Here is a 13,336-nt window from a genome sequence, read left to right on the forward strand (position 1 = left end):
CCTATTTTTAAAATCAAATTAGCAGCTTTTCATACTAGCAAAAATATTGCTATAGGGTCTTTATGGGACTCCTGTTGTAAAATATTAGCCCATCTTCCAGGATGTTCCTTCATTTAACGATGTTGCTGATCACTCCAAATAATGTGGAGATATATGTAGATATAGATATATAAAATTTATTTTATTAGATATTTCACAGATTTAGAACAGAGATCTCCACAATGACCAGCCACATCAGGTGAGCACATGCATGTGTTTTTGTCTGTGCCTACTTTTGTAGACTGTTTTCAAGTTAAAATGTGCTTTACTACTAATAGTAACCCAAAGTGATCATTTCTTGATTTCTTAACCACCCATTATGTTTAACTAGATTGCTTTCCACAGGAGAATACTGACCAGAAGAGGGAAAAAATGGGGGTGGAGGAATGGTGCATGGCACCAGTGGCCATCTTGGAGAGCAGGATTCTGTTGTATTGGATGTTTATATAGAAATGATAACCATGGGGGCAGCTAGGTGGCGCAGTGGATAGAGCACTGGCCCTGGAGTCAGGAGGACCTGAGTTCAAATCCGACCTCAGATACTTGACACTGGCTGTGTGATCCTAGGCAAGTAACTTAACCCCAATTGCTTCAAAAAAGAAAAGAAAAGAAATGGTAATCATGGATCAGAATTCATAGTTTTCCAATCAATGGCCATGTTAATCTAATTATATTGCCAAATAAATTCAAATAAATCTTTGCTCATTAACTGTCCTTAACTCAAGCAGTTTATGCACTAACTTTGTGCTTTTCCACCTTTTAAGAATTGTTTTCTGGCACATGATAGCATCAGTGGATTGTACTTGCAATGCTAGGTATCAGTGATAGGTAGTTAATCCACACTTGTGTTAAGGAAAGCTATTTCATAGGCTAGACATATTACTTCCAGTACTATTTGTAAAAGGCACAACACCAGGCTGTACCCAGACCCAGTACTGCAAAGAAATCCTTGAGATTTTGTCAATGAAGCCCTCGTTCTGAGATCTTCCAAATGTAAGACAGAATTCTCTCCCCAGACTACAGAAGAGAAAAGGCCTGGGAAGCGCTGCCCAAAGATTTTCTTAACTGAAATTATGCTTGGGTGGCTTGAAGCACCACCGTATAGATGTTAAGATCAGGCATTTCATTTGTATTTGAATGAATCATTTCTGCTTTTTTCTTCCCGTTCTTGGGGAATGGCAGCCCAACAGCAGTGCAGTCCTTGTCTTCTCCTTCACCGATGCCACTGAATCGAAATAACCTGCTTCCCCCAATTGGCACAGCTGATGTGGAGCACTTGAGCAGTGTGGCCTCACAGCGGCAGACGGTATGGGCTTACGTGTCTGTGTGTGTCAGTGGGAGCATCTGCCTGGGCTGGGCAGGAGTGGTTTCTCCTGGGGAGACCTCGTCCTGGAGTCACTCTTGCTCAAGTGTGAAGCTTGTGTCATTCGTGAGAACGCGCTCTCTCTCAGGCTGGGGAGGGCTTCTGCGGGCTTACCATGCACCCAAGCAGTCACTGGCCATCTGATCTTTTGCCTTCTCCCTTAGAAATCCCACGGTGATTCTAGCCGAGCTCGCAGCGCAGTGGTGGATGAGCCTCACCAGCAGCCGCAGGAGAGGCTCCTTTTACTTGACTTTTTCTCCAGACCCAACACCACTCAGTCATTTTTGGTAGAGTGCAAATATCTTCTTTGGTCTTTGTCATTGGGGAACAAGATGGGCAGAAATGCCAGTTTATAAGCTTAGCATGTAACTTTGCAGAGAGCAAGTGGAGACAGTATTGCTTAGGATTCTGCTTAGGATGTTAATGATGCCAGTGACTTATGCTGAGTCACTAGCAAAACCATCAGTTGTCTGTGAAAACAACACGATGAGGGCTGACCAAAAATTAACTGTGGCAAGTGCATATAGAGAGCTTCTTAGAGAATCTCACTGATGGTTAGCAGGCAGCTTAGAGATCACCTAGTCCAGCCCCTGCATTCTTCAGATGATAGAGGCTGGGACCAAGACCAGAGGCCTTCTCCCTGTTTACTGTTTAAACTATGTTAAAGCTTTGATTTAGGCCTCCGAGACTAAACAAGAGAAGATTAAACCAGCAGTGTGTGTACACAGCCAGCCCTGGATATTGTTCAGCCACAGAAGCCCTCATAACACACTCTTAGAGGACTGTCAGAACAGGGGGTGGGATTCTGATGACCAGCTGGGATATGTAAATTTGGAATCTTGACATTACTAAACAAAAAATAATGGTAAAAAGTCTTCCTTGTCAACATGTTTCATGCCAGAATGGAGTCCTACAGAGATAACTTGCTCATCTAATACCCTGCAGGTGGCTCAGCCCCGGCATTTCTGTCAGCAGCTTCCAGAGCTAGAGAAGAGGCCGGCCTAGGCTGCCAGCATTGCTCACTGTGGAGCCCCAGAAGGTTCCAGGATAGTGATGGATTTGGTCTATTTGCTCCCTAACTTGGGGTTATAAACACACAGATCGGTGTGATGATCTGACCCACCTATTTATTTCCACACAGAAAATGAATTGTGAGACAGATGAATGCATGAGATCTTGATAAGAGGAATAACAAACAAAAAAGTTAAGGAGAAAAATAATAGCTACTGAGTCCCAGAAATATATTTTAGAAGCTCTATTAAATCTGCTTCCCTGTGTGTGTACTTAATATCACATATGACAGTAATGCTTTAAGACTGACATAAGGCATGAGGATTCTTAAGCAAGGTTTATTTTGAGAGTGAAACTCAACCTATGCAAATCCTTGTTTTACCAGAAACGGAGGTAACAGGCATCCTTGTCTTGGACACATTTCTCCCAACATGCTGCCTTCAGAGGACCTTTCCTACAGACAAGTCACAAAATTCATGTAGGGCAGTGGTGTCAAACTCAAGTAGAAACAGAACTCTGAGGACTGTACAGACCTTTGTCAGCAGAGTGATGTCTCCGCTTTTTAGTCCGCTATCCAGATTTGCAACAGCTTTCCTTCCAAGAAGCAGCCGTCTTTTAATTTTATGGCTGCAGTTGCTATCTGCAGTAATCTTTGAGCTCAAGAATATAAAATCTGACGCTGCTTCCATTTCTACTCCCTCCATTTGCCAGGAAGTGATAGGACCAGTTGCTAAGATCTTCATTTTTTAAATTTTAACTTTCAGGCCAGCTTTTGCACTCTCCTGTTTCACCCTCATCAAGAGGCTTCTTAATTCTTCTTCACTTTCTGCCATCAGAATGGTGTCATCTGTATATCTGAGATTGTTGATATTTCTCCTGGCAGCTTTAGTTCCAGCTTTCGATTCATCCAGCCTGGCATTTCACATGATGTACTCTGCATTTAAGTTAAATAAATAAGGGAACAATCTACACCCTTGTCATAATGCTTTTCCAGTCTTAAACCAATCAGTTGTTCCATGTTCGGTTCTGACTTGCTTTTTTGACCTGCCTACAGGTTCCTTAGGGGACAAGTAAGATAATCTATTTACTCCCATCTCTTTGAGGACTTGCCAAATTTTGTTGTGAGCCACACAGTCAAAAAATTTTAGTGTAATTAATGAAGCAGAAGTAGATGTTTTTCTGGAACTCTCTTGCTTTCTTCATAATACAGTGAATGTTGGCAATTCGGTCTCTCGTTCCTCAGCCTCTTCAAAAAACAGTCTGCTCTTCTGGTAATTCTTGGTCCACATATTGCTAAAGCCCAGCTTTCAGATTCTGAAGCATAAGAAACAAGCACAATTGTTTGGTAATCTGAACTGACCTCTTCACTCCTGTGGCCACTATTGAGTTTTGTTTTCCAAATTTGCTGATATATTGAGTGAAGCGCTTTAGCAGCAGCATCTTTTAAGATTTTAATTAACTCAGCTGGATTTCTATCACCTCCACTAGTCTTATTGTCAGCAGTGTTTCCTAAGGCCTATTTGATTTCATTCTCTAGGATGTATGGCTCTAGATCAGTAACCACACCATCGTGGTTATCAGTGATGTTAAGATCTTTCTTGTATAGTTCTTCTGTATATTCTTGCCACCTCTTGTTAATCTCTTCTACTTTTAAGTTCCTACCATTTTTATCTTCTATCGTGCCCATTTTTGCATGAAACGTTCCCTTGATATCTTTAATTTTCTTAAAGAGATCTTTTCTGTCCCATACTATTGTTTTCTTCCATGTCTCTGTTTGCCCCTTTAAGAAAACCTTCTTATCTCTCTCCTTGCTGTTCTTCTCTGGAATTCTGCATTCAGCTGGGTATATCTTTCCCTTTCTCCTTCTTTCTTTCCTCAGATATTTGTAAAGCCTCATTAGACAGCCATTTTGCTTTCTTGCTTCTTTTCCTTTGGAATGCTTTTTGTTGCTGCCTACCGTACAATATTGTAAGCCTCTGTCCATGGTTCTTCAGGCATTCTGTCTACTAGATCTAATCCACTAATCACTGCTACTTCCTATATAATAAGGAATGTTATTTAGGTCATACGTGGATGGTTTGAGGATTTCCCTACTTCAATTTAAGTCTAAATTTTGCAATAAGAAGTTCATGATCTGAGCCACAGTCACCTCCACATCGTGTTTACTGGCTGTAGATTTTTCTCTTGGTTGCAAAGTATATAATCAATCTGATTTTGATATTGACCATCTGGTGATGTCCATGTGTTGTCACCTTTTAGGTTGATGAAAAGGAGTGTTTGCCATGACCAGTGAGTTATCTTGACAAAACTCCATTAGTCTCTGCCCTGTTTCATTTTGTACTCCAAGGCCAAACTTCACTGTTATTCCAGTTATCTTTTGCTTTTCTGTTTTAGCATTCCAGTCCCCTATGATGAACATGACATCTTTTTTTTGTGTTATTTCGAGACATTGTAGGTTTTCATAGAATTGAGCAACTTTGGCCTCTTTGGCCTCAGTGGTTAGAGCATAGAGTTGTATTACTGTGATGTTGAAAGGTTTGTCTGGGATTTGAACAGATACCATTGTCATTTTTGAGATTATGCCCCAGGACTGCATTTCTCACCCTTTTGTTGACTGTGAGCACTATTCCATTTCTTCTAAGGGATTCTTGCCAAAGTGGTATATGTAATGATCACCTGAATTAAACTTGTATAGGAATGGTTAATAAAATATGGGTCACTTTCTGTTCTTTTAACCATTCCCCCCTTTTTTCAGCCTTGATAACAGAGATAGGGACTGGACCTTTGATTTTATTAGTATAAGAAGCTCCCTTCACCAGTATAGTAACATCTTCTCTATAATTTATAATTATAGAGTTTCCTGGAGCCCTGAAAGGTCATGACTGCCCCATCTTTATTCTAGTTCAATGCTGATTTTCATCTTTACTCTAATAAGTTAGTGAGTGGTCTAACTGGAAACAAGCAGCTTATTCAGAAATAACTCATATCATGAACCAGCTATTTCTCATCAATATGATAAACTTCATAATGTTATTATATGAAGTTAGGTTTTAGATAGCAAAATAGGTTTATTAATGTTGATACAGAGACTAATCCCATTCATTATTTCACTGAACAATGAGCAAATATTTAATATTCTTGGAAGCAAGTAAAAAATCTAAGCCACATATATAAGTTAATAAACTTTTGACATGTAGGCAAAAAGTACTAATCTATATATGTATTTATATATTTTGTGTATATATTTTTTATTGCATACACATACATATATTAGGGTGAAAATGATTTGAGATTTAGATACTATGAATAGGAGTATAGCCTCTGGCATTCTGTATGTATATGCTTTAAAAGTCTGTATGAAGCTCGTTCTAATAATTCAAAGCTGTTTTCCTTCCTAAATATATTAAAACATTAAATCTTTAGCATATGGGTAGAAAAGTTAATGAAGGAAGACCTCAGTTACTTTTCACCCATTCCTTCTAGCCAGATACACAGTGTCGACGATCTTGCACTGTTATTGATTATTCTAATCAGTCCCGGGCTGGAAGGGGATCTGCAGGTACAGGTAAGCTTCGTTCTTGTTTTTTTGATACAGGGTAACAGATATTATATATATAAGCTTTGAATTTTTGTATACTATGTATAAAAGGTTTGTGGGGTGAACTTAACATGAGTTAATATATAGTTACTATATTGTAAAAAGTATATTATTGTCAAACTCAGATCGAATTTAATAAGGACTACAATAGTTTCTTTTTCAGTTACAAACTATTAAAGCTAATGAAAACCACCAAAGAAGCAGAGTCGTTTCACTATCACTCACTAGAGAATGGCATAAATTCATTTTGATTAGTATAATTGGCAGGACAGTTAGGCAGTAAACCTAAAACTAGTTTTGTCTCATCAAAATATGCTGCCGCATTAAAACTTCAAATTTTTTAAATGGCCTAAATTACTTTTCTGCAGATTCCATTAACCTAGGAGTGACAGGAATCAGTTTAGGGATGGCTAGCTCCTCCCACATGGGTTCTTTTCACCACCAACATCTGGGTAATTCTAAGGAGGACAAGGAGAACAGCGATCATCCTTCAATAGGTGAGGTTCAGTAGAAGCAGCCAGTTAAAAAAATATTGTTTGTAATCAGCTAAACTCAAGATGTATTGAGAATCTATTATTATCACTTATACTATATATACCAGTACATGTTCCCGGCTGTTCTGGAGCCTAAATGAAATAATATCATTTTTCCAGCTCAAATGAGCTGGAAATTACTACAGATTACTACGTCAGTTACTAAGATGTTACATGTACACAAATTACTGTCTTTGGAATCACCTGTCTCCATAACACCTATTGGGCTAGAAATCAGTGGTAAATTTTAGTGAAGACCAATGCAAACAATTAGACTATTACTGAAGTATATATAATTTAATCCTACCAAAAAAATCAGATTAAAATTATTGAAGTTTTTAATGTGATTTGATGTAAACAATTCATTTATTTTTTCCAAATGTAATTTTTTATTGTTTTTACCTGTGATTTCACTGGTATGGAGAACTCTTTGTAGAAAAATTCTTTGTCTGTAACATTTAATTCCTAGCTAATTGTTCTCCAGTCCTCTTCTCTCATCTTTGTAATCCAGACCCACACTGTTGCCAGATTTATTTTAAAATCCTAGGATTACAGATAAAGAATTAAAAGACCTTATAGGTCTTCTGAGTCCAGAACCTCCCCCCCCCACCCTGGCTTTCGTGTGATATATGGCAGTCAGGATTTGAAACCAGGTCCTAACTCCAAATCCAGCAGTTCCATGTGCTTATTGTACTGTCACTTCCCACTCATAGCTAGAGACATAGCTTTGGCAGCTCATGTCACTTTCTTGATCAGAAACTTTTCATAGCTGCTTGTCATCCACTAAATAAAGTCCAAACTCCTTCCTTTGCCTGCATTGAAGGCCCCCCCTACTTTGTCTCCCTCTTCTCCTTTATGTGACCAAACTAGTTTCCCATGTTTCTTAATGTTCTCCCCACCTTTCATCAAATATTTTCTCTGATGTCCCAGCCTAATGTAACAAAGGGTCTTTGCTCCCCTCCTGCTAGACTATAAGATTCATGTATTATCTGTGCTTTCTTAGTGCTCAGTAGGCAATAAAAAACAGCTTGAGTTTTTTTTAAAGGACTCATTAATATTACTTAATGTATTATATCATCTTTGTCTAATAGGCCTTCAGTTACATGGACCTGCAAGATCTCAAAGTCGAGGCGGACCAGTCGCTAGAACCAGACAGGGACCATAGAGTAAACCAAAAACCAAACCAAACCAAGAGACCTGTTGTCAGGTGGTTGTGAATTCATCTGAAGATTTTGTGAATCAGTATTCCATCAGCTCAGTGATGCAGAACTTGTTTACAAGAAAAACTTGAAATCATCTTTATGAGGAGTTATTTTTGTATAACTTACTAGGAGAAAAACTGCACCGTATCTGCCAAAGATCGTGTGAACCGCTTATCTTCCTTCAGAGTATGTTAAGCTATTCTGCTGGACCAAAGACTCTTACGTAAGATATGCACCCCTCCTCCCCCAAATCATTGCTTGTGTTGTCTGTCAAGCAGGATTATCAGTACTACAGGATTCAAGAGGTAACTGCAGGTGCTTGAAAAGCAGCAGTTATTTACTGCTATAGCATTAAGCAGTTATATTCCCCAGAACTCTTCTGCTTGTATTTAAACTCCTGAAAATAATTTGATTTATTTCAAGTGAAATCATTATAGAAGCAGTGTTATTAGAAGGCTGAACTGCCATTCAAATGAAAATCCTTCCTAGAGTACGCTCCAAAGTTAGCCAGACTGATCCCCAGGGAACTTGGCCACAGATGTTTATTGGGGATAAAACTGACAGTAAATCAAGACCAACTGGAAAACATGATGCATCAGTAGAAGGAAATATGACTTAACCTGTATTGGAATATACCAGTTTGCCAGATCTTATCTTTTTAAAGTGATATTGATCAAGTTCTATTTCAGGTGAAGTTGCAGAAACATTGGTATTTGCTATATTCTTACTAATTCTGCTTCATTGGTCAGATTTCCCTAATACTCATTCTCCCATTTTGCCAAATTTTCTCCAGCAATACTAAGAGGGAAACAAATTCATTTCATTTTTTGGAACTTTCCTATATGGCTCCACCAACTGTCGGGGATTTTCAGAAGTTAAGTCTCAAAACAGATTGCTGTGGTGACAGTGGAGTAGCCAACAACAATGGTACAAATGTAGCTTATCTCCAAGAACTGTTTAGTTTACATAATACTTAATTTTATTTGTAATTAAATCTGATCATATAATTAGTTTTAAGTCTTATTGTTTACATCATCTCCTGAGGAAAAAGAATTCTTGAAATTATAAAGTAAGGTTACTTTACTATCATTTGATTGGTAACAAAATGGCCAATGTTACTGCCCAGTCAAGTATGAGAAGGGAGAATCCAAACTGCATGAAATTATATTTTTTTAATTGAGTGCAATTAAAAAAATCTATTTTGTAACTGATAATGTTTGTGACCAAATCCTGGAAGTAACTGATGTGTCCTCCACTTCCCTCCTAATTTAGGATCCATGGTAACAAACTTTCAACAGAAGTCTTGGTCTTGACAGTTGAGGGATAAACACATAGTATTCAATTTCCTCTGCAAAATTGCTTAGTATGTGAGGAAGCCTTGTTGAAAAAAGAGTTGTGAATATGAATGTGCTAGCTAGGTCCTAGTTCTCTTCTTTCAAAACAGTCCAAGTTACTCATCAAGTTCAACTCTTGGTAAGACTTTTTGGCTCTGTCACCAAGCCCTCCCACTCCTAACATCACTTTTGGAAACAAAGACCTCAGGAGGTAGCAGTGAAATATTTTACTAGTTTATTGTGTGCAATTTTTTTTTTACAAAAATTCTTGAAATATTTGCCAGCACCAAATAGTACAAAATATATAAAACAAATCTTGTTCACTATAAATAAATGAAAACAAACCTGGCAAGGAAACATTTAGAACAAAGCTGTTCACTTGTTGCTTTAATAATTTCATTTCCTCACCAGTGAGTAGTTTGGTGGTTAACAGCATTATTACCTGTCAAGTGAGCTCTGCTAGAAGTCTGTCTCCTTTCTTGATAAAATTTGTCTAGAACTCCTTTTGAGGAAGTAGACTTGTGGAAATGTAGATTCTCTGAAAACTAAATTATTCCAGGAGGGAGATTTCACAGAAACAACAGACTGCCTGTAACCACTTTGAGAGTATACATATAACCAATGAAAGTGGGCGGGGGCAATGGCTGAATAAATTACTCATGAGACAGTCACTGATCTGGAAAGTCTAGGCCAGAGGAGACCATTTTCCTCAATAATAAAGGTTTTACTAATTCTATCCAGGTAGTTGGGTAAGTACCAATTAAACAGAAGGCCCACTGAAGAAACAAAACCATTGACTTCATTCCTTTTTCCTTTCTTGTCAGTTGTCTTTTTTCCTTTTTTTGGAAGTGTGGCAATACTTTGCTTCCATCTGAGCCAGAAAACTGTCCATTTCTTTTTCCCGATCCTTTTGTCTGCTCTGTTGGAAGAGTTAAAACACATTTCAGAAAAAAAAACAATGTACCCCTAAAATAAGAACTGGACTAGAGGAGGAAGGGTCCTACCTGCCCTAGGCACCCCTAAAGCTTACCTGGATGAGTGCTTTTAGGTCACTTGGTTTATCCCCTAGGCCCAGCTCCCTTCTGGTCTTTTCTGCTTCTCTGGCTTCTCTTTCAGCCTGAAACAAACACACTTGAGATTCAAGGTCAAATGAAATGCCTCCTACTTTACATCATATACCACAAAAGCAAAGGACCAATAAATTCTGCATTAACACTCACTCTAAACTAAGAGTTGGCAGGAAGTCTGTTCATTCTGTTTAGAACCCCCACCTCCCAAGTCCACTCTTTTTTCAAGGCATATTATTAGAGCATATAAAAGGATTTGGGTACAAGGACAGGGACTGAGACGTGATTTCAAGGGCAAGAGAAACTCCTGGATGAGGAAAACCCCTTCACCAATGCAGATGAGCACCTTCTTTGAAAGGTAGGGTCTTATGCTTTCCTACAGCACTGGCATTACATGACTTGCCTCGGCTCACATGACATGTACAGAGGTGGGATCTGACGCTCTGTCTTCCTGAGTGAGGCAAGCATGCTGTCCGCGCTGCCCTCAATTAAGAACATTTCTCAAATTCAGGGGTTTTGTCACAGTGGAAGCAGGGAACTTGGGAAATTTTAGTCAAGCTTTACTGCATTAGATCAGATTGGAAAGAAAAGGCAGAAGGCAATGGAATAAAGCTGAAGAAATCCCTAGGAGACCTAGATAAAGTCCATTTGCTTGAAAATATTGCAGAGAAGAAATCTCTGTGCAAGGTTAGGTTAGAATAGGATGGTTAGGTTCCTTGTCTGAAGCATCAATTTATCATATAGAGCAATAGTGACTACCCAAGGCAGAACTTTTAGAAAGTATTTTAAAAAAAAATTCAACAAAAATAAAAGTTAACCCCTTCCCCTCTTTTCAGAATTATCTTCTTTTACCAAATCATCTCAAGCAAATGCAAGGCAAATTATTCACATCCACAAGTTAGTTCCCCTGGGGTCTATCCTTTCTCCTTCACTAAACTTCTCATAACTATACAAACAGTATGAAACACATGAAGTTATCTAAGTAATGACACTGAGACTGCTGCACACAGTTTGTTTAAGTACTTATTAGCCCAATAAATAAAAACTCCAGTTTCCCTTTTCCCTCATCACCCTACTATCAAGAGTACACACTGACCCTCATTTTCCTTGCATTCATTTTTTCATCTGACTCCATGAGGAAAGCTTTATAGGGCAGAAGTTCTCCAGATTCAATGGCCTCTTGGATGATGTTCCGAATTCTGGGTTCATCGGTGTATTTTGCACATAATAAAGAATCCATGATTTGATCCATATCGCCCCTGAAGTCCACACAGGCTTGCTTAATATCAGCCAGCTCTTCTTCAGAACCAATGTACTTCTCTTCAAAGGTCTTAATGTCCTCTACGGTTATCTAGAAAAATAAGGGGGGGGGGGGCTCCAACTTGATAAATTGCTTTTTCGGTTAACCTGCCTTTTGTTAAAGGTTGGAAAATATGTTTAAATGTTTTTAGAAGTGACATCTGATAGACACAAACTACATTCACCACTACACACAACACAATAGTTGTATGAGTCAAATCTGAAGCATTAAATTCTCGGTATTAAGACTAAGACACCACGAAGAAGGGTGGTTCTAAGCTGCAGGCTCAGGACAGTTAGTAGGCTAAAGAAATGTAGTTTCCAAAAGACGTGTGACAAACTTGACGCTTAAACTCGGAGGTTATCCTTGACGGGAGTAAGACAACCCTCCCGGACAGGTTTTCACTTTCCCTTTTACGTAGATGCAACAACGAAAGGTTCGCCCCGTAAAACGAGGTCGCGGCGCGGAAAGCGTTTCCTCGGTACCTTTTGAAAGAGCAGCCTCCAGTAGGCGGCCCAGTCCCGGTCCTGGCTCAGCACGTCCGACTCCTCGTCCACCGTCCCCTGCTCGTTGTACACCGCCCGTTTGGCCGGGTCGCTCAGGACCGCGTAGACTTGGCCCAGGATCTAGGAGGGACAGCGGATGGCAATGACCCCGGCCCCACAGGGGACGAGAAGTGGGCCGGGCGGGGGCAGCGCGACCTCCTATCCCGGGCGTCCTCACGCAGCCCACGGCGGGGGAAGCCCACGCGTGCCCCAAGATGCTAGGGGGAGGCTGGGAACGCCTCGGGGAGCCGCCGGAGGGGCCACGGCCGGACCCCCACTTTGGGAAGACGGCAGGGAGGTTGGACTGGGGGAGGGGCTCCAGACAGGCCGACCCCCCGCAGGGGCGGGGCGGCCAGAGCCTGCCAGGGGCTGGGGGTGGGTAGGGCCGGGGTCCCGGGGTGGGGCGGCCCCCTGCGCACCTGGAACTGCCGGGTAGCCTTCTCTTGGCCGGCCTCGCCCACGCGGTCCGGGTGCACCCTCAAAGACACCTTGTGGTAGCCGCGCCGAATCTCGCTTTCCGAAGCCTTCCGCCGCACGCGCAGCACCTCGTACAGGTCCGCGGTGCCGAACTCCTCCCTGCAGCACTCCAGGAGCCCCATGGCCGCCGCGGCCCGAGCGGGGGGTCCACGGGCTCGCGCCTCCCGGACGCTGCTCGCTTTCTGTTCCCGCGCGAAAGGGGTTCGCGGCCGGCGAGACGCGGCGGAGCGCGCCGTGATATAGCCCGCGGGGGGCGGGGCCGGGCCTCGCGCAGCCGCAGCGCGGCGGGCACGTGACGGGGGCCGCCAAAAGGCGCGCGGCGCGAACTGTCGTAAACACGTCCCGGGACAGGGGCTGGTCTCTTCCGCCGCCGCAGCCGCCGCCTCCCTTATTTACGGGGCGATGAGCACCTCCGGCGTCCCCGCCCCTCGGTCCGCTGTGACGCTTCCCCGTAGGCGCGCGTCCACTCAGGCTGGGCTTGTCCGCTGCCGCCGCCCGTGCTCTGGGGGGATGCCCCCTCCCACGGGATCTCGGGGACGGAGACGCGGCGGTCCCTTTCTTGACGTCGTTCCTATTTGTTCCCGGAACCCCGCCCCGACGTTCGACAGAGGAGGAAACAAGGCGGGCCGGGGTCCCTGTAGCCCGCTTCGAGCTCTGTTCATTTTATCTTCCCCCGCCCTCCCCCCACCGCTCCGTATTCAGTCAATATTGTTTGAGTAATTGAAGTTCGTTCTGCCTAGAGAGCAAAGCTGTCATCTTAAAAGCTTGAAAAATAGTTCTTAAGTTTGCTTGGTCAAGAATGGTTCCGGATCACTTTTATCTTCTGTTGTTTCATCTTCCCACTCCCTTAATGTAGAAGTCTCCCAG

The 13,336-nt window shown here is 41.8% G+C and overlaps 2 protein-coding genes across 7 annotated transcripts in view; one reads left to right on the plus strand and one right to left on the minus strand.

The window, feature by feature from the left end:
* Positions 1 to 8,960, plus strand: part of FAM149B1 (family with sequence similarity 149 member B1) — a 31,696-nt gene extending 22,736 nt beyond the window's left edge. For 4 of the 6 annotated variants that reach the window (XM_021006013.2, XM_021006003.2, XM_021006005.2 and 1 more), the window contains 5 exons: positions 1,222 to 1,345; positions 1,567 to 1,689; positions 5,897 to 5,978; positions 6,380 to 6,508; positions 7,636 to 8,960. In XM_021006013.2, the coding sequence (XP_020861672.1) occupies positions 1,222 to 1,345; positions 1,567 to 1,689; positions 5,897 to 5,978; positions 6,380 to 6,508; positions 7,636 to 7,709 (532 nt within the window). In that variant the 3' untranslated portion in view covers positions 7,710 to 8,960. The remainder of the gene's footprint in view (positions 1 to 1,221; positions 1,346 to 1,566; positions 1,690 to 5,896; positions 5,979 to 6,379; positions 6,509 to 7,635) is intronic. The other 2 variants (XM_021006007.2, XM_021006006.2) reach the window with 2 other exon arrangements.
* A 332-nt stretch (positions 8,961 to 9,292) lies between these two features.
* DNAJC9 (DnaJ heat shock protein family (Hsp40) member C9) lies at positions 9,293 to 12,680 on the minus strand. The gene is made up of 5 exons (XM_021006014.2): positions 12,412 to 12,680; positions 11,933 to 12,073; positions 11,244 to 11,498; positions 10,111 to 10,197; positions 9,293 to 9,999 (listed from the first exon to the last, which is right to left on the minus strand). Exons 1-5 carry the CDS (start codon positions 12,589 to 12,591, stop codon positions 9,901 to 9,903), a joined length of 762 nt encoding a protein of 253 aa, XP_020861673.1. The 5' UTR covers positions 12,592 to 12,680; the 3' UTR covers positions 9,293 to 9,900.
* Between the last annotated feature and the right edge of the window lie 656 nt (positions 12,681 to 13,336).

The sequence above is a fragment of the Phascolarctos cinereus genome, unplaced genomic scaffold, assembly GCF_003287225.1.
Source record: "Phascolarctos cinereus isolate Bilbo 61053 unplaced genomic scaffold, phaCin_HiC Scaffold_3;HRSCAF=262, whole genome shotgun sequence".
Lineage (NCBI taxonomy): Eukaryota > Metazoa > Chordata > Mammalia > Diprotodontia > Phascolarctidae > Phascolarctos > Phascolarctos cinereus.

Coding starts and splice junctions, on each gene's coding strand:
- DNAJC9 (XM_021006014.2), bottom strand. CDS start 12,591: ATGGGGCTCCTGGAGTGCTGCAGGGAGGAGTTCGGCACCGCGGACCTG. Junction 11,499..11,932: donor GGAGGCTGCTCTTTCAAAAG/GTACCGAGGAAA, acceptor TTATTTTTCTAG/ATAACCGTAGAGGACATTAA. Junction 10,198..11,243: donor TGAATGCAAGGAAAATGAGG/GTCAGTGTGTAC, acceptor TGTTTGTTTCAG/GCTGAAAGAGAAGCCAGAGA.